This window comes from Tetrao urogallus, assembly GCF_951394365.1.
Source record: "Tetrao urogallus genome assembly, chromosome: 8".
Taxonomy (NCBI): domain Eukaryota; kingdom Metazoa; phylum Chordata; class Aves; order Galliformes; family Phasianidae; genus Tetrao; species Tetrao urogallus.
In genome coordinates, this window is record NC_136821.1 from 6,561,593 (window position 1) to 6,579,756 (window position 18,164).

Here is an 18,164-nt window from a genome sequence, read left to right on the forward strand (position 1 = left end):
CAATTCCAGATGCACCAGGAGATCTGAGCAGTGTACACATATTCCTGAATATTCTGCCCCTTAGTTAATCTTCAGTGACATAACAACTTCTTGGGATGCTGAAGGAATTCTAGGTTTTGTTGGTGGTGGAGAAAATTTATTGAAACTGATGAGGTAGTAGCAGTTTTTCATGTACATAAATAAACCCAGTGAATAGCTGTAAAGTCATTTGCTAATAGAAACCTGGCTCATTGGGGATCTGGAAAAATGTCTCACCAGAGCTGCAAATAGTAACTAGCTATACAGCCAAAGGTCAACTCTTTGATCTGGTAAATTCAGGGATGAAGTACTTAAATTGAAGCAGTGGAACTGAGTGTGAGGAGGTAGTGATAACTGCCACTAAAAAAATGAAAGCCTGAGAAAACAGAATAACAAACTTAGGGCACATAGGCTTGTGAAAAATCTGTAAAGGATGCAACTTTTAATGTGTAGTTGGTGGGAAAAGTCTCAAACCTGTGAACAAAGGAAACATCTCCCATTTGATTCTCCTTCTGTTCAGGAAATAGTGCTTTGCTCATTGTAAATTAATACAGTTGGCAGCCTCAGGTCAAATATTCAGTTCAAATGGAGTAATGTTCTTTGTAGGTTATAAGGTAGTAATGATGCTGTGTTACAGAGCTGCAATTGCATTTTGCTGCTGTGTGGTGCAGGGGCTGTTTCTGCTTATGCCCTCAGGACCCAATGCTCCTAGGATTTTTTTGTGCCTTTTTTTTCTTTTTGAGCTTATATCTTTAGTGTTGCAAAGACTAACTGTGCAGCATATTTAACACAGTGATTCTTGACAGCTACAGCTGATGTTTATTATATATTATTTTGTACATGCTATCAAGTTAAATTCTCTATTTTCCCAAGAACCAATCTGTCAACATCTTTCTGAAGCCAGTGCCAGAGTAAATAAAAAACCTTACTCATAATGAGCACACTGGATAAACCAAGAGCAAAAACCTGATGTTGTTTTCAATTCTTCCTTTATTGTGAAGTCCAGACCCCAACTATTCTAACTTTTACTATTGTAATAAGAAAATAAAATTGTATAATGGGCAAATAATTCCTAATAAACTCATAGTTTATTAGGTCATAATAAGTAACAAACTCATGTATGTCTTTTATTCTCATATTGGTGAATCTGTCATTCAAAATATTAACTTCAGAATTAAAATAACAGGAATTAGATATTCTCATGTGTGTCAGATAAGGCTGCATATATCTGTCACACACCTCTACCAGCTGCTGAGAAAAGCTTTTTGCCAGGTGAAAATAGGCATTCCTGTCTGCAGTGAAGCAGCGTATTATTCTGGAGTGCTCTTTCTCTATGGGTAAGATGATGCTTCACTTGGAAGAGTAGGAGGCTTAAATTATCTCCACTTCTGTATTTATTTTGCATGTTATTTCCCTACCTTATGCTAGATTTAAAAACAATGAATCAAGAATTGGGAAGATTTTGCTGACATTGCAGCTTTGTTATTAGATGTTGTCTAAAAGCTTTACTATATGTTAGTAACTTAACTTCAATCTCCATACATTAACCTAAGCTGTGGCAGCTAGATTTGATACTGTCAGAGTGCTAAACCTGTTGGCAAAGTGAAAAATGCCTGCCCCGAGGATTTGACTCTTAATAGGTTCTTAAATTAATGTAAGAGTTAACCAGTTAATCCTCATCCATTTTTACATCCAGAAAAGCAGAGCTGTAAGAAATCCAAGCACTTCTACCTTAGTTTGAGCTATAGCTATAAGAAAAATATTCTATTTTTCCTCAGGGATGATGTAAATAGGAAACTTGACTCATTATGAGTGTGCTAGATGCAACTACTAGAAAATCTCTCACAAACTTCACTGTCCTACCCATCTGCTCACTGTTAAAGGTGTACATCTTATTTTTATTCTGCATATGTTACACAACATATGCACAAAGATATGTATATAAGAAAACTTCTCTAGGAAAATATTACGTAGATATTCTCACATATGGGCTACCATGAAGAGAAGGACAGACAGGAATACAGATATTCTGACCTGTCCAGGACATCGTGCACTAGTGTTGAAATTTAGGACTATGTAACAGTTGATAAGGGAGTCAGAATATTTAAAAGCACTTCATCAAACATGAATACCAATGATACCAAAAGCCAGTTCAGAACACCTCTTGACCACAAACTTACAGGGTATGAATCTTTTTTCTTAAGCTTTCTCAGAACTACTCTGCCAATTATTTTTCACAGAATGTGCATCACTACCAGCTTCTGATTGTAAGCAGCCTTTTCAGGGAAATGGAGCAGTGCAGCTACCAGGCATGTCAGTGTTTCAAATGCTGCCATGGACCAGTAGATGTTTTTCTAGGAGATGGATACAGCTTTGAACAGCTTTTCTGTAATAACCTTACATATTCTTAGGCATGTGACCTCTGGAGAAGCCTAGTCAAGTGACCAGAAACTCTTCCCAGTTGCTTAGTTACCTTCTTTTTGCAATTTAGAGTTAAGCAAACAGCAGTAATAGAATCATCTATAAAGCTCTGTTCAGTAAGTAGACACCCGCTCTGAAAATACCTGAGGGATCTGTCCTTTGCTGTAGTATTCCCTTTGTCAGCATGGGTATCATATGGATATAAATACTCCTTGGTCATCTTTTTTCTTCTGCTCTTTAGTTTCTCATGCAATTCACTTTTGGAGGCCAGGGAGAATAAGTGTGTGAATGCTATCCCTCTTCAATTGCTAGGGAAAATTGCTGAATGCCTTCTTTAAAGATCTGTCACATTGTCAAGTCCTACAGAACTGTGTCTGTAGATACCAGAAGTGGGCAGGTCAATGTGACTGCTGAGAAAATGTGAGTGAATGATAATGAATTTGTGTAAAGACTTCTAACTTGCTAAGAAAATTTAGAGATAGGTGGAACACTGAAACAGAGTGAGCCTTTCCTTCCAAAGTATTTGAAACCTTTTCTTCTGTATTGGTTATATTCAGATGACATCACTTGACAATATTTACTTCAGGCTTGGTCATGGTAGCCTTAATGAAGCTACACTGATTAAACAACATGGGTATTTAGTCATGCAGTATGGACATTGAGACATAGCTACTCTTGCCCTCAAAGCTACAAAGAGTTGGAAACTGTCTTTCATGGGAGGAAATGGCTGTCATACAGCTAGGCTAGGTCAGGCTCTACTTTCTTTTGGTTCACAATAAGAGAACATACTGATCCAAATCATTGCAGAGTGTACAGTTTATTGATACAAAGCAAACAAACATAAGCAGCACAGAATTTTCAAGATTTTCAGTTTCAGTACTGTATTAAATTTTCATGTACATATTGGCTCCGCTCTACAGGCTAATTCTACTAAATGAGTACTGTCAATTTAGGTGGCTTTGAATGAAAATAATTCTCTCAATTCAGACCCAACAGTATCAGTCACATCTGAAAAAGCTATGGATAATTTTATCTGTGCTGTACCTAAGAAAGAGATGCACAGATGGCAGAATCCAAACCTAACCACAGTTAGGGGCAAACCTCTGTGGCGGGAGGAAAAAACTCTTTTGTGATGAGTGAAAGGAATAGCTAAGTGATCCGGAAAAATGTCAAATGCATGGAGATAGCTATGAATCCAACTCTGCAGTTCTTGTCTAATTCTTTGCCACCTGCAGTTTGTCCTCCTGGGGAGCGTGCATGTCTCTCCGTCTGAAGGAGCAGAGTGCAGTTTGCAAAATACATGTTTGGCTATGCTTCAGTGTCTACTTTACAGAAGGAGAATTTTTTTTTTTTTAAGTGACACTGAACATTTCTAAATCATTTTTTCTTCTGCAACATGTAGACAAAATATTATATCCTGATACAGTACTGGATACAAGTCTTAGAGGTGCTTTGGTAAGCTGTATTGTAAGGCTGCACCATTTCTTCATAAATCAATTAAGTTGTATTCAGGCAAAGAGTGAAGCAATTATAAATTTTGCTTTTATCCAGAGAGAAATGCATGTGTGTGTACATTCATGCACACACACACACACAATTCTCACACGCAGAGTTTATACTAAATAAAAACTAGTGAATGTATATATTTATACATTCTAAAATCTGTTTCTAACAGTGTGGCATCTGTAGACTTGGCAATGATTTTAGTGTAGCCAGATCCAAAATCTATTTAATTGATGAAAACCTTTCCTTTTACTTCACTGGTAGTTATTTAGGCAGTATTTATATATATTGCAAAGTATTCACACACACATACATACACATACATATGTTATGTGTATATAATTGTGTTCTGTATTGGAATTTGATAATCACCATAAAAGAATGAGTATCACAGAAATTCTCAAAAGACTTTGATTTCCATCTTCAGAGGACTGTCAGAGTCTGTGCTCACCTGCTTTAAGGCTACCAAGGAACCAGAAAATGGGACCTAAGAGATTTCAAGTTCTCTAGGTTGTACAAATGCCTTTAGGCTTTTGTTGGCAGATTTTTAATAGATGGAGAATCAAATTATTTATGGAACTGTTGCTGTAGTGCATCTGCACGATTTTAATGGATGTACCTATTCTGCAGTGACTAGTTGAACTTGAGAGCGTGATGCGAGTTTTAAAAGGCCTGTAGCATTTTCAACATGAAATATGTCCCCAACATTGTTGAGTCTCAGATATAAGCAGCATTTCCCCTATGTGCTCTGAAAAAAGAAGTTAGTGTGATAACATTGTCTATTTTTAAATACATAATTGAGGAAAGTGCTTTCAATAATGATTTGTAATAATAGTTGAATCCCCTTTGGTTTGTTATCTTTTTTTTGTTTGTTTTGTTTTTATGTTGAGGAAAAGAAGTAGCTGTATTGCTGCTAACCTGGATTCTGACTGTTAGAGGTGGATTGGAACACGTGCAATGAACCCCTTTGTTCCTATGTATCTTAAAGTGACTCTGTTCCCTCTTCACTCAGCAACAGGCAGGTGTAAACACTGAACAGCAGTGAGTGTGTATAGATTGGTGTCCAAGTCTTCATCAGTAACTAAACCTGATAACAAAAAAGCTGCACTGAAAACATTAAAAAAAAAAACACAAAACAAACAAAAGCAATACAAACAAACAAACAAAAACAAAAAAAAAACCAACAGTGTAACTAATTGGACACAAAAGAACTTAATATCCAGTAGCAAAGCATGACAAAGAAGCAGGAACCTCAAGACTTTTTGCCTATATGTTACAGTAATATGCCACAGTGGCTAATAATTGTTCTTTTTGGAGTAAGAACTTTAACGAGCTTAGAGGCAGATTTTAGAGTCTTAGTCTTTGCAGTTCTGGATGTCACCCTAAGAAATAGTATGGCTAGACCTGTCTCAGCAGTACTGCAAAACGGGTAGCAAGGAAGAAATGTTAGTGTGTTGTTATTCTGATCTCTGTCTTTTGAAATAATTGGCAGCAGAGCTGTGCTTGTGGCAAAGCGTGAAGCTTCCCTTCTCCCACTGGAACCAAGCAGAAGAGCCTTCCCCTTCAGTGGCTGCTTACACCCTGAAATGATCTCTGACTATTTCCCATTGTGTATTATTTGTCCTCTGACTTTTCAGAGTCCTCTTTGTCTACCTCTGCCTTCCTCTACCTCATTCCCATCAGCCAGAAACCATTGGTTTGCCACCCCTTTGGTAAACAGAGACTGAGTTTGTTTCTCTGAGTTCTCAACGATTTTGTCTACACTTAAATCTTGGCCTGGCTACAAAAGGAATGATATATTTGGCTATTACAATCAGAATATAAGAGCTGCCACAATACAAATGTTAGAAGAAAGAAGCCTCATTCTGTTTAAACAGACTGACTTTCTCTTATCTGGAATAAATGTGGTGTAGGTTATTGCAAGCTTCCAATTTATTCATGAATTCACAGCATGTAATTTGTATTTGGTTATGGGAAGAAGGAATGAAAACAAGAATACCAGAAAAATGGAGAGGAAAAAAAATGCAACTGGACTCAGAAGATGATTTAATCTTTTCTCATTTGAACTCTGGAGGATTCATTAGTGGCTTTACTCATAGATTAAATCATATATTCGTCATAAAAGTGATTTGCTGAAAAAACTCATATTACTCCAGGGCTTAGAACTCATATTGCACTTAGTGGCCTGCAGCACATTTTAATGCTACTTTTCAGTTCCTTGTGAAGTAACAGTTTTCGCACTACCTCTTCACTCAGAGGTGAAAACAGCCTCTGTAGATTTTAACATTTCCTTTTCTGTGGGCTGTGGGACTTATTTCATGCAGAAAGACCTCAACAGAACCTGCAGAGGGAAAGATTTTGTTAATAAAGATTCATGGGCTTATAGGGTAATTCAGGTTGAATGGGGCCTTGGAAAGTTTCTAGTCCAATCTCCTGCTCAAAGCAGTCAGCACTGACACCAGAATGAGTTGCTCAGAGCTTTACCCAATTGATTCTTAAAGACTTTCAAGGATAGAGGCTGCACAACCTCTGTAATCAGATCTCATGGTGGAAAGTAGTCCATTTCTTTTAGAAGAATGTATACAGTAAGATTCTTAACAACCCAAAACCCTGATAGCTATAAAGTCTAACTTGAAGGATGCACACTGATTGGAAATATATGGATAAATTGAATGAGTGAATTAGTGAAAAGTGGATAACTTGTATGCATATTATGCAATATATTTTAGTCTAAGTTGAATGAGTCAAGAAGGTTCAGCATGACTGGGGCACAACTGACTAAATCATTTGGGGATTGCTTTACTGGGAAATTGAGAAACTGTAAGAGCACCTGAGAAGAGCTGCCTCTCTGTGTATCTGTGTCTATAGAGTGACACATCCCACTACATTTTGTTATGGGAAAGTTTAACTTCCCAGATTTAATGTGGTAAAAATGTTACAGGAACATCCAGATGCAGGTCTCAGCTGAGGCTGTATGGAAACATGGAGTCTTTCCCTCAGACTTTGTTCTCTGATCTATGGTCCTCACAAACTACACCTGCAAAATCCTTGTGAAGTGATACCTGGAGATAAGGTTTTGGGTTTTTTTTTCTACTTAAAATGTGATTGTTGCTATCTTACCAGTAGAAAGGAAAGCTTTTAAAAAATTGAGCATGCTTGTGCATCCAAATGTTTGGTTGTGATTCAGAATGGAGTGCTATGCTGAGGTTACTGCTGGATCTCAGTGAGCAATTTCAATGATGCCTCAATAGCAGTGCTAGAGAACTGTGCAGTGTTTACCATCAGCAACTCAGATGAACTAAGCCTAGCAGTATAGACAACACTGAGGAATAAGTATTTCTGGCTTTGGCTGATTTTTTTTTTTATTCCATATAGAATATTTTTTTTAGGTCCATAAATGATGTTAAGAAAAAGTATCTGAACCTGATCATTTTAGTTCTTGCTTTTTACATTAGATCCAAAATAACATCTTTGGTAGTAGGTATTATTGCTCAGTAAGGAGGGAGGCTAGATTTTTAATATTGCATTTTTTATCATGTTAATAGAGCTGAGAAGTAATTAGACTGCTGCTGGCAATCTTGTTTTATTCCACATGGTGTCATCACATGGCAGGGATAATTTTAATGAATTTGAAGTGTGCTGGTAAAATTGTTTTCAGGATGTAACAGAAATACTACCAAGTACGTGAAAAACTTTTCCCTCTGTGCTGCTAAAATAGTTCTATCTGAGAGCTGCTAAGAGACTGTTAGCACATACTTGCAGATTGCATTTATGTTCATCACTAATTTTTTTCGGAATCCTTAATTATGTTGCACAGCCTCTACTGAATGGTAGAGCAGATTGACTTGAAAGAAAGAATTACCGTGAGCTTCATGATGAACTCTCCTCATTGGTACAGTGTCATTGCATTCCACTCACCAGTAAGGTAGCAGGATGTTAATTAAGAAGTGAAGCATCTTGCTGTGAGTATTTTATAGCTGTCAATTGGTATGAGGAAGACTCTTTTATGAGTCATCCTTGTGAAACTTACCTCAGATCCATTTTGAGATAATATATAGCAAAGCTTGTCTCTGTGGGTGCATTTCTAACTCCTTAATTATTTTTGTCTGTTTATTATTATTATTATTATTACAAAATATTATAAATATAAGCACCTGAGAGTCTAAATTGACATTGGCTGCTGCTAATGCAGAATAGTAACCGCCTTGGCTCAGGCAAAGAGTAGTCAGTGTGGCAAGAACTGTATAAAATTGCTCTGTTACACTGAGAATTTACCACCACACACACTGGAATGAGTTTGGTCTTTAGTTCTTGACTGAAATATTACAGAATTTTGCTCTTATTGCTACTTGCAGAGAGTGGAAATAAATAATACCAAACGTAAGACAAAATTAAAGATAAATCTTTCTTAAAAGACTGTTCTGCTGTGTCTGCAGATGCAAATGAATTGAATAGTTGGACTTTCTTTTCTTTGGAAAAAGACAAGGGGAAAAAAGCAACTGAGCTGTCATCTGTATGTTGTGAAATACAGTTCCACTGATCTTCTCATTTTGGTTGCTGTGACTGCCCATATCCAGGACTGGTGTTATTCAAAGTGGATATTTATAGAGTTGTATAAATATACATGGGCTGTAGGTGGGTTGTTGTACTGGTACCATAATGAGTTGTAGTACTGCTTTCAGAAAAAGGAAATTGTCAGGCTGTGCATGCCCATAATCAAGCTTTGTCTTGGAGACATGGGTTTAGATGTTAGTAGTGGAAGTACGACTAGGAGTAGTCAAAGCTCAAAAGCCATACAAATTGTTTTAAAGTCCACACAGTTTAATTCTGAATTCCTGAGGCAGTAGTATGAGTGATTTATCAGTTTTATCTGTGACAAAGTTAGATTGAAAAGCTGACAAAATTGATGAATTCATTTTTTAATACAGTGAATTATACTTTGTATTGTCTTCTGGCTTTTCATATAGAAATACTGCGTCAAAAGCGCATCAAGAAATATGCTCTGCAGATCGTCTTCTGCTTCAGAAAGACTTTGCAGTTTTGCTGTTAAAACTGTAACATTAAATACCTTCTATTGACTACTTAGTGATATAATTTTGATTATTCTTACATTCCCAGTGCTGATTCACTTCACCTTGTCCTTTCTGAGTCAGTCTGTTGTTCTTTATGCTGTATTCTGAAAGATTCTAGAAAGCTCATTGTCTACAAAAATCCAGTCATGTTTTACCATTGTTTTAAAGCGCTTTGGCTCCATTTTCTTTGTACTTCTTTCTGTTCAGAAGATTTTAGAAGAAATACTACATAGAAATGAAGAAAATTTCAGATTAATGCATTCCCTGTCAGATCTCTTCTGGTGCCTGTCAAACCTATAGTGGTCAATTATTTTGTGTTGTAGAATATATATATAGAGATAGAGATAAATTATATCTCTAATGATGTAGTAAAGATTTAGTGGGAAGACAACATGTATTAACCCATGTAGAAATGCCTGCAAAATAAGTGCAGGATTTAAAAGAATTTTTTCTTACATTGCTTTTAAAGTAAGAGTAAGGTATTTACTTACACTTGAAGGTTTCTTACATAGCTAATGCTGGCTTTCACAAAAAATGCATGCATTGTTTTTTTCTGCTTCAATTCAAGATGGAACTTCTAATGCTTCAGGTTTTTGAAATCAAACAGGGAGAAACTTTGACTTCTAAGAAAACTGATAGGGAATTGTGGATCCTGCTAAAAACTTCTTACAAGAGTGAATTTGCTGTGACACGATAACCTTGAAGGAACATTTAGGTAATGGGGCCTGATTCTTCAGTCATGAAAACTGGGAATAGCACTGAGCTCTGGAAAGGTTTGGCAAGTGTGTGGGGGAACTATGGCCTTGCTGGGTAGAATCACGTTATCCACCTGCATGTGCCATGCTGGTGAAGAGCCCAGCACAGTGAGCAGAATGTGGGCAGAAGCTGTGGTGTGGAGAATCTGTAGGCAGGGAGGGCTGTGGGAACACCCAGCTCACAGCCATGTGCTGTTGCTTTCCTCCATGTGTTTAGAGACTGGCAGTCCCCGGGTCAGTGTGAGTCCTCTCCACACAGAATCACCGAGGCTGGAAAAGAGATCACCTAGTCCTGCACTGATAGATTTATGGTAGGATAGAGTCAGGCTGATTAATGCATCTAGCAAGAACTTTTTGAATGTTTTTCTTAATAGGCAGCAGGCAGAAACTGAACACAGTTTCCAATGGGAGATGGGAGGTGTAAGGAAGAGATACTGACGGCTCATCATACTTGGAGATCTGCTAATCAAGGGGGGCACTGGGCAGAGTGCCCTCATGCCTCAGGGGACCTGAAGAACATTACTGTATGGCAATTCCAAACCCATGGTATTTGGAAATTACTACCTGGGTCTTTTTTTTTTTTTTTTTTTTTCCAGTCAAACCAAATTTCTGTTTAGCACTTTCTCCATTAGTTTTAAAGTTTCTTCTGAGTTGCCTTGAACTTGTTTAGAAATGGCAGTTTGCTCATCCAGTGAAATGAATGTTATTAACAAAACTGCATTTACCTCCAACCTTGGCACTAACACCTTTCACTTGCAGCTGGAAACAGTTAATGTAGATACAAAACAGTTGTGTAATTGGTAGCAGATGGAAATTATCGAGCTAGTATGAAAGTTTTTGTTGTCTAATGGGCTTGAAAAGGGCCAGGTTACAATCTATTTTTCCTATCGTCCATGATAGTTAAACTTCAGATTAACTTTTGGAGGCTTCTTATTTGGTTGTATTTTTTATGATTTGCAGTTTAGGTAGAAATCTGGCAAAAGAAGTTAAAATAAATCGCTATGCACCATTTTGTTCTCGTGGCTTTGCAGGTAAATTGATACACTCCCGAGGACAAGAAACACGTATTTTTGCACTTAAAGTACTTTGCCATTACTCATGAATTTTGCATGGCAGTGGATTCCAAAAGCCAGCATATGAAGGAGAAGCTAGGCTTGACTGAATGCTGAGTCAAGCCTCAGACTGTATTTCTCTCTGCTATTAATACTCTTGCCACTGTTATAATGTACTTTTTCTTTCTTCTTTTAGCTATTTACAGCTAAGTATGGATAGGGGAGTTTTTCTGACACAGTAAAACTTATCTAGGAAATAATATAAGCAGCTCAAGATTGCTGAAGTTATTATTTGTCTGCTGGCATAAGCAAAAATACAAAATTGAAGTTAGAAATGTGTGGTGGAAGAGTTTACAAAGAAAGCACAAAGAGTCCAATGTAAGTGAGAGCTGAATCCAGGCACTGGTCAGGGCAAGCACTCATTCGCTGGGCCCATTCAGCTTGTGCCAGCAAGGCTGCTGCCAAACCTTTGGGAAGTTTGCTCATCTTCCCCAGAAGATGTTTACAGGGAATAGAAGATATGCCAGTGGAAGGTGATGTTTCACTGTCTCCTCTTGCTTTGGTGTTAAACAGAACGTGTCAGCACAAAAAGTTTAGTGCATTGTTCCCAACTTGAGGATTTGTGGTTATATTGGTTTAAGCCTGCTGTGAATGATGAAACAGGTTTTTCATCAGCATTGCTTTCAGATGAAATGTCAGCAATTCTTGCAGAAAGTGTTTGTCTCTTGTTTCTGCCTGTCACTGGCACAGCGAATGGCCAACTTCTGTGAACCAGTTCTGTGCTCAAGGTACCTGACTCCTGCTTTTGTCCCAGGCAAGTGAGTAGAAATTTCAGTAGTTGTTTATCTACTCCAAAATAAAATAATCATAACAGAAGTGATCACGAAGGATGGTGAATTATAAACTGTCTAGGCTATAACAGTACTAAACATGTGAGAATTAATGCATAAGGGTGGTACTGAAAGGTTTTCAGTTTGGCATTCTTGGTCAAGATGCTCTGACAGGTCTCTCTGCAGTGATCCATTCAGATAAGGTGAAACTATAATTCTCTGAGAGGAATCAACAGCAGAACAGGGATCTGCTTGCAAATATGCATTGGGAAACTGAAAGCCCTGTAATTTTCCATTCTGCTTATTCCTCTTAAGAGATGAACTTTCCTCCCACACCTTTGGCCATTTACTGATCACCTCTAACTGCAGATGTAACAGAGCTGTGCCTACCTAAAACAAATAACTGGTCCAGCATATACCATTCTGGTGCTGGAAAGGGTGCTGGCCTCTGCATTTTCTGTACTCTGGAGAAGGGCAGCTTCTTTATGAGATCTTGCCTGCAGGACTATATGGATTGTCCACGGTGTGTTTTAGTGTTCCCTGTGTTGGGGAATAAAAAATCACCAGCTGCCCACTTTCACCACTGCTGTGTCTTTTGACCTAGGCAGAGCAGTATCAGTCCAACTGCAGTCCCTCGGTCGAGTTTGATGTGGGCATTATGTGTGTTGCCATCCAGCAGATCACCTGATGTCTGAATTGTTAAAAATAGTAGCATGCTGCTGGAATAGTTACGGGATCTGTAGACTGAGCTAACAGAGAGGTACCAAATGATGAGTATCAAACAAAGGAAATATAAATTTTGGAGAAAAAAATTGTACATTTAAAATTGCATTAAATTGCTCTCGCTGTGCATGTGTTTATAGTACTTTGCTATTTTCTAAGAGTTGTTATCTGAAAATCAATTAGTGAACTGGCTATGCATATATCAATGCTTACCAAGACTTTCTGTTTTTGTGCCAGATCTTAGCAAAACACAAAAACAGACTGAGAGAAACAGACCTCGAGGGGAATGTGTGGTAAATCATCAGTAGCAGAAGAGGCATGGCCTTCTCCCCCATTCTCAATCTGAAACATCTGTCCTGTCTTTTCATACACAGACTGGATTTTAAGAACTGGGAAGGATCAGGATGTTTCTTTTCATTCTGTTCTTTAATTCCAGCCTCTACCTTTACATATATAAGATTTTTTTACCAGTAAAATTTTGTTGTTTGTTATGCATCATCCGGAATTTTCAACTCTCTCACTGCTATGTTCTTAACTTTTTTTTTTCTAGAGCCTGTGTTATCTTGGGTGTCATATTCCTCCTATCATCTATATGTATTGTGATCAAAGCTATTCACGATCTTGCAAAGAGGGTTCTTCCAGAAGTGGTAAGTTGATTCATGTTCTTTGAAGTATTTACTTTATCCCTCACACTGCCAGTGATACAGAGAAAGGCCAAAGTCTCCTTCTAGTTTTTAAAGGTTTTTATAGGCTTGACTCCACATTTTCTTCTCTACGGTTACATCTACAGGCCAAGTCTTTCTCAGCATAATCATTTAAAACTTTTATACAGGACTGCAGAAGTTTACTTATAGTGAGGCAGTCTCTCTGGGCGTAATGGAAGTGGTGGAATTTTGATAGGAGAATCTTTCCACAGTTTAGTACTATTTCATTATCTTCATTTGGAAAAAAGCTTTTCTTTTCCCCCAGCTCTTGCCTCCAATTCCAAAGCCACGTGCAAGTAGCAAGAACAAAAGAGGTAAAGGGAGAATGCTGGGTGAAACAGCTGGCTTTTCAACCAGCTCACCATGGAGCATCACAAAGGGTTTTTCTCCTGCTCTCTGCTTTGTATTGGTTATGAAAGCCAATCCCTACCTGGCCTACAGAGCAACTTTCCCCAGGAGCCCTAATCTCAGCTCTGCTCTGTCCTATCCTCCTTGCTTTCTTCCAGTAACGGTTATTAACTTCCCTGAGCTCTATTCAGCCAAATCAGCTGCTCATTGGAAAAGCCATTTGGCAGTGGTTCCACTCCCAGAAGACTGTTCCTAAAGTGCCCCAAAAAAGTTAGGCTTAGATTTAGTTATTGTATAAACTACCTGACCTGGGCGTTTTGCATTCAGCCTTGAAGTATTGTCTATTTGTAATGTACAGACTTTTACGTCAGGGCTTCTCCCATACAAGTATCACTCTTCACATATAATTGCAACTCCTTACTTTTGTCCAAGAGGTGGAGGCAGAGCTGGGGGGGGGAAAGAAAAAAAGCTAAAATGAAATTTGAATCCATTACCATGTTAGCAGTGCAGATGACCTACTGGGTGCTGTATTGTCATGGCAACTTTTGAAAAACTGGCCAACAACAGAACGTAGTTTTCAGTAGCATGGTGAAATTTGAACAACCACAAGTAGCATAGCTAAAGCCTATGAATTAATGCATTATTGAATTGAAGCCAAATGCATTGTATGGCTGCAAGTGATTCGTGTTCTCTTTGCATTTCACTTTTCCTCTTTTCCACTCTTCATAATTTACTGCCTCCTCGGTTTTACCAGTGTAAACAGCACATGTAGTTATTCCCCAGCCTGGTTCTGTCAAAATGATCTAGGTTAACTTGAACACTTTTAGTAGTCATTTCTCCAACTCAACCAAAACATTGTGACAGAACTGGGTTAGGGAGCGAGCGTGGATGCCTGTGTGCCAGCAAAGCAGAAGGAAATCCTGGTAAGGGTGGGGGAAGACCCTACACTGATGGTCAGGTAAAAGACAACCTCTTAACTTAGCTGTACCCAAACAGTGCATCTGGCTGCAGTTGGACTTGTATTGAGCGAGAAAATGAAGTCTAGGTATAAGAAGCAGCAGTAGGCCAAGAAGGCTTGATGGTAGCATGGGTCAGATTAATTTGGATGACTCCATCTAATTCATGGGGGGTGAATAAACAGCTAGTGTTTTCAGCAGTAGAAACAAAAGTTTAAAAGGTATGCCATCTTCCATCATTACAGGTATCATCTGTAGCTGAGGACTCTGTTTCTTACGTGGAAAGAAAAGTCTCTGAGACATGTTGTAATTTCTTGTATTTTAACAAAAAAATTTTTGAAGTCTGTGTAAAGCAGGAATAAAATTTGGTATCTACAGAAAAGTGTCCAGAAAGAGCAGGTCCCACTATGTTTCAAAGTCCTGTAGGAATTTGCTCAGATCCCATCTGTAACAGACTACCTCGGATTCAGACTTTGGTGGCCTAAAAACTGTATTGAGTGGGTGGATTCTACTTACATTTGACCCAGTATGAGGATAAATATTTTGTTCCTGTGACGTCAGGCTGTCTGACTCTCAAGTAATATCAATTGTTGGAAAGATGTGTCTGGCAGGGCACAGACTGTGGCTCTCTAGTTGCAGGATGAATGCCACGTTCACACAGAAAGGGTTTTTCATACCTTCTGATTTTGCCTGGAAGGTAGGTTGGAACAAGGAATGAAAAAAACATGATGCTTCTGTCCTTCCATCTCTTAAATGACAAGGCAAGGATTCTCTTCTCAAAGTCTTCCAGTACCTTACACTGTGTGAAATTGATTCAGGTAAGGGTTTCATAACAGTTGAAAGATCTCTTTGTAAACTAAGGATAACACTGGCAAAAAAAGACAACTGAGAGAACAGGATTATAACAAATACATTACTGTGAATAATAGCCAGTGAGGTATTGAACGTAAAGCTTACTATATTAAAGATACTTAAGGAAAAGAATGTTGTTCAGTGGAAACCTGTTCTGTTGCTCTAGCCGTGCCCGAATCTGATATGATTTTCTATTTGTGTAATGCTCTCTTAGCATTACTCAGTGCTCTCTGTCTCAGTAGAAATAGTTTTTCTTCCCAGTTCTTTGGGTCTTTGCTGGTCAAAGATGTTTTTAGATAACCTGCAGCCACTTAGGCAATGCCATTAGCTCAGAAGAGTGGAAATCTGCTCAAATGCAATCAGCCAGAGCATAAGTTTCTGCTTCTACTCTTTTATCTGGAGTGTTACCAAAGTTATACAAAAGTTACCAAACTTATACAAAAGAAGCATAAAGAGCTCCTTACTGGAGTAAGATGACGGAGGTTACAGTGTCTCACATATGAGTCATAATTGCATGATGCTTTTGTATAGTTGGTCTGAAATAGTCTTTCTTGAAGCAAAGGTCATTAAAGGTGTGGGTACTTTTCAAAGTGTGTGAAATTTTAAATGTGTGACTTCAGTCTGATGGGTCGATGTGGTTCAACCCAACTGGAAAATATTGCTCTCAGTATTCAGATGCTGATTGCAAACTAATGCTGTCAATTTTTCTTAAAGACAGAAATTGTTTTCTGAGTGCTGCTCTAATAGTTGTGTGCATCACTGTCAGAACTGTAAAGTCTGTTTTTTACATCTTAATTTGTTGTAAACTTCCATGACTTTGCCAAAATTAGAAATTGGAAGCAATTGTATCTTCTGTGTTCATCTTAATTTGTGTTAGTTTAAGAGAAAATAGTATGCAGTGTGGACAGATTAAATTTAACAGAACAATCAATCAGGTATCCTTTAGTGAGTTGTAGCATGCTTAGATTAAAAACCTAAAAATATAGTTAATCATTTTGGACTCATTCTGGATCATCATTTATACAAAGTTTGTTGTATTTCTTGTTGTATAGAAGATATACAGTGTTTTCTATCTGTCTGTTTTTACTATTCGTGCAGTGAGAAAGATTTTTCCTTAAAAAGAATTTGAGATCTTTATTACAGAGATTCTGTTGTCCTTGAAGTGGATGGATCATGGCCAAGTGGCTTTTATGAAAATACTGCTAACAAGAAAGGATGAGGAATTCATGTGACTAAGAAATCATTTGAAATGCTTTTTCAAGTGTTTGGAACACAGATTTTGTTTGTGTGGACATTTAGAAAAGGAGTATGTTGTATTTTTGTCGTTTTGTACAATGATTTAACTGCAGGTCTGACAGTCCTCACCAGGATTCAGACAACCAAAAAGAGAATGACAGTTGTACTTACGGCATTTCCAGCTTGAGCACCCCATCCATTACATAAGGGGCTTAAATGCCCACAGTTCCTTGTTAGACTGCAGAGAGGATCTGCTTAATTTGCAGGCCTGGCTCACAGGATAGCTCAGTGAGGCACTTTTCAATCTCAGAATTCAAAGCTGAATTCTCTTTTATACCACGCTGAGCATAATTTCATTGAAACACACTGAATGACAGTAGTTCCAGTGTTCAGAATTTTGAGGGGCACAATCCTGACAGCAGCAGGTGGGCCTGCTTCTGTAATCTGCATCTCTGCACATCCCATGGCTTTGGGGATCCAAGCTTGTGGTTCCCTGTTTCTTCTATCGATTTCTAGAAACAGTTTTTAAAGCTCTGTATGTTTTTAGTATCAGCAATATCCTGTGATGCTGTAATTGTGCACTGTGGGAAGGAATACTCCATTTTGTGGTTTAACTGTTTTCTGATATCATAGAATCATAGAATGGTAGATTTTCAAAGAATTTCATTGGTTGCCTCCATAATTCCTGTATTGGAAGAGGTACTTAATTATTGTTTCCCAGTTAATCACCTCCATCCCATCGTAAGCCTACTTTCATACGTCCCACTTGTCCTTTCTGACAGCAGGAGAGCCTCTTCTGTCTAATCACTTCTCACGTGGGAGATATTCATTATCTTTGGTCACCACTGACTTCCTTTGTAAGTTTCTTTTCAGTTTTGTCTCCATTTTCAGACGGTGAAGCCCAAAGAACCCATATGATTGAAGGTATAAGAGTCACCAGAGACTGATATTTTATATTCATTTTTCCAAATTGCTGTTGAGCACTAAATTGGTATTTCTACAGAACTTTAAACTGTAACTTCCATATTCTGCAGTCAGTTGCCTGTTCAGAAATTGCCACTGCTATGTAAACTTAGGGTTTTTCCTATGCACGTTATGTTATCTAATAATTGAAAAGAAGCCTGCTCTGAAAAATGGCATTCTGTGTCAGGAGAGTTGGTCGGTGAATTAATTATTCACATACAATAGCATAATTAATGTAAGAATTCAATTCTATCATGGGAAGAAGTTTCCTTTTAAATAACTGAGATATGTGTTAATCCCCAAGGTTTGAAATACAATCCCTTCTGCTAGCATTTTCAATATTTGTGATACAGAGCAGTGCTTTCCAACAGCTGGTCCATAGGATTATATTATTGTGTTTTTAAATGAGTTAAATCATGAAGTCATGAATTATAAAGTTGACAATAAAATGTAGAAATAGGAGAAACTAAAGGGAACTAAAAGGATCTGTTTGTCCAAACAGCCTGGAAACCACCAACATTGAATATACATGGTGAGAAGCGTAATGGATTGTTGTTCTCCTACGTATGCCTTTAGGAGCAATGTGCAGAGCCCTGTAGGTGAATATCCCATCTTACTTATTGCAAGTACTACTACTAGGGCGATTCCTCCAATGTTTCTACAATTCTTGTGAAAAATAGTATGAAACCAACCATTCTTTCTATGTAGGGCAGTTTTTGACTTACATTGAG

General features: G+C 37.9%; 1 protein-coding gene across 1 annotated transcript in view; it reads left to right on the forward strand.

Moving 5' to 3' along the window:
• The window catches only part of TMEM163 (transmembrane protein 163), a gene marked incomplete at both ends in the record, with an annotated part of 83,394 nt that overhangs the window by 52,559 nt on the left and 12,671 nt on the right, over positions 1–18,164 (forward strand). Inside the window, 3 exon segments of the mRNA XM_079538768.1 lie at positions 12,925–13,021; positions 13,344–13,364; positions 13,366–13,392. Coding sequence (XP_079394894.1) covers positions 12,925–13,021; positions 13,344–13,364; positions 13,366–13,392 — 145 coding nt within the window.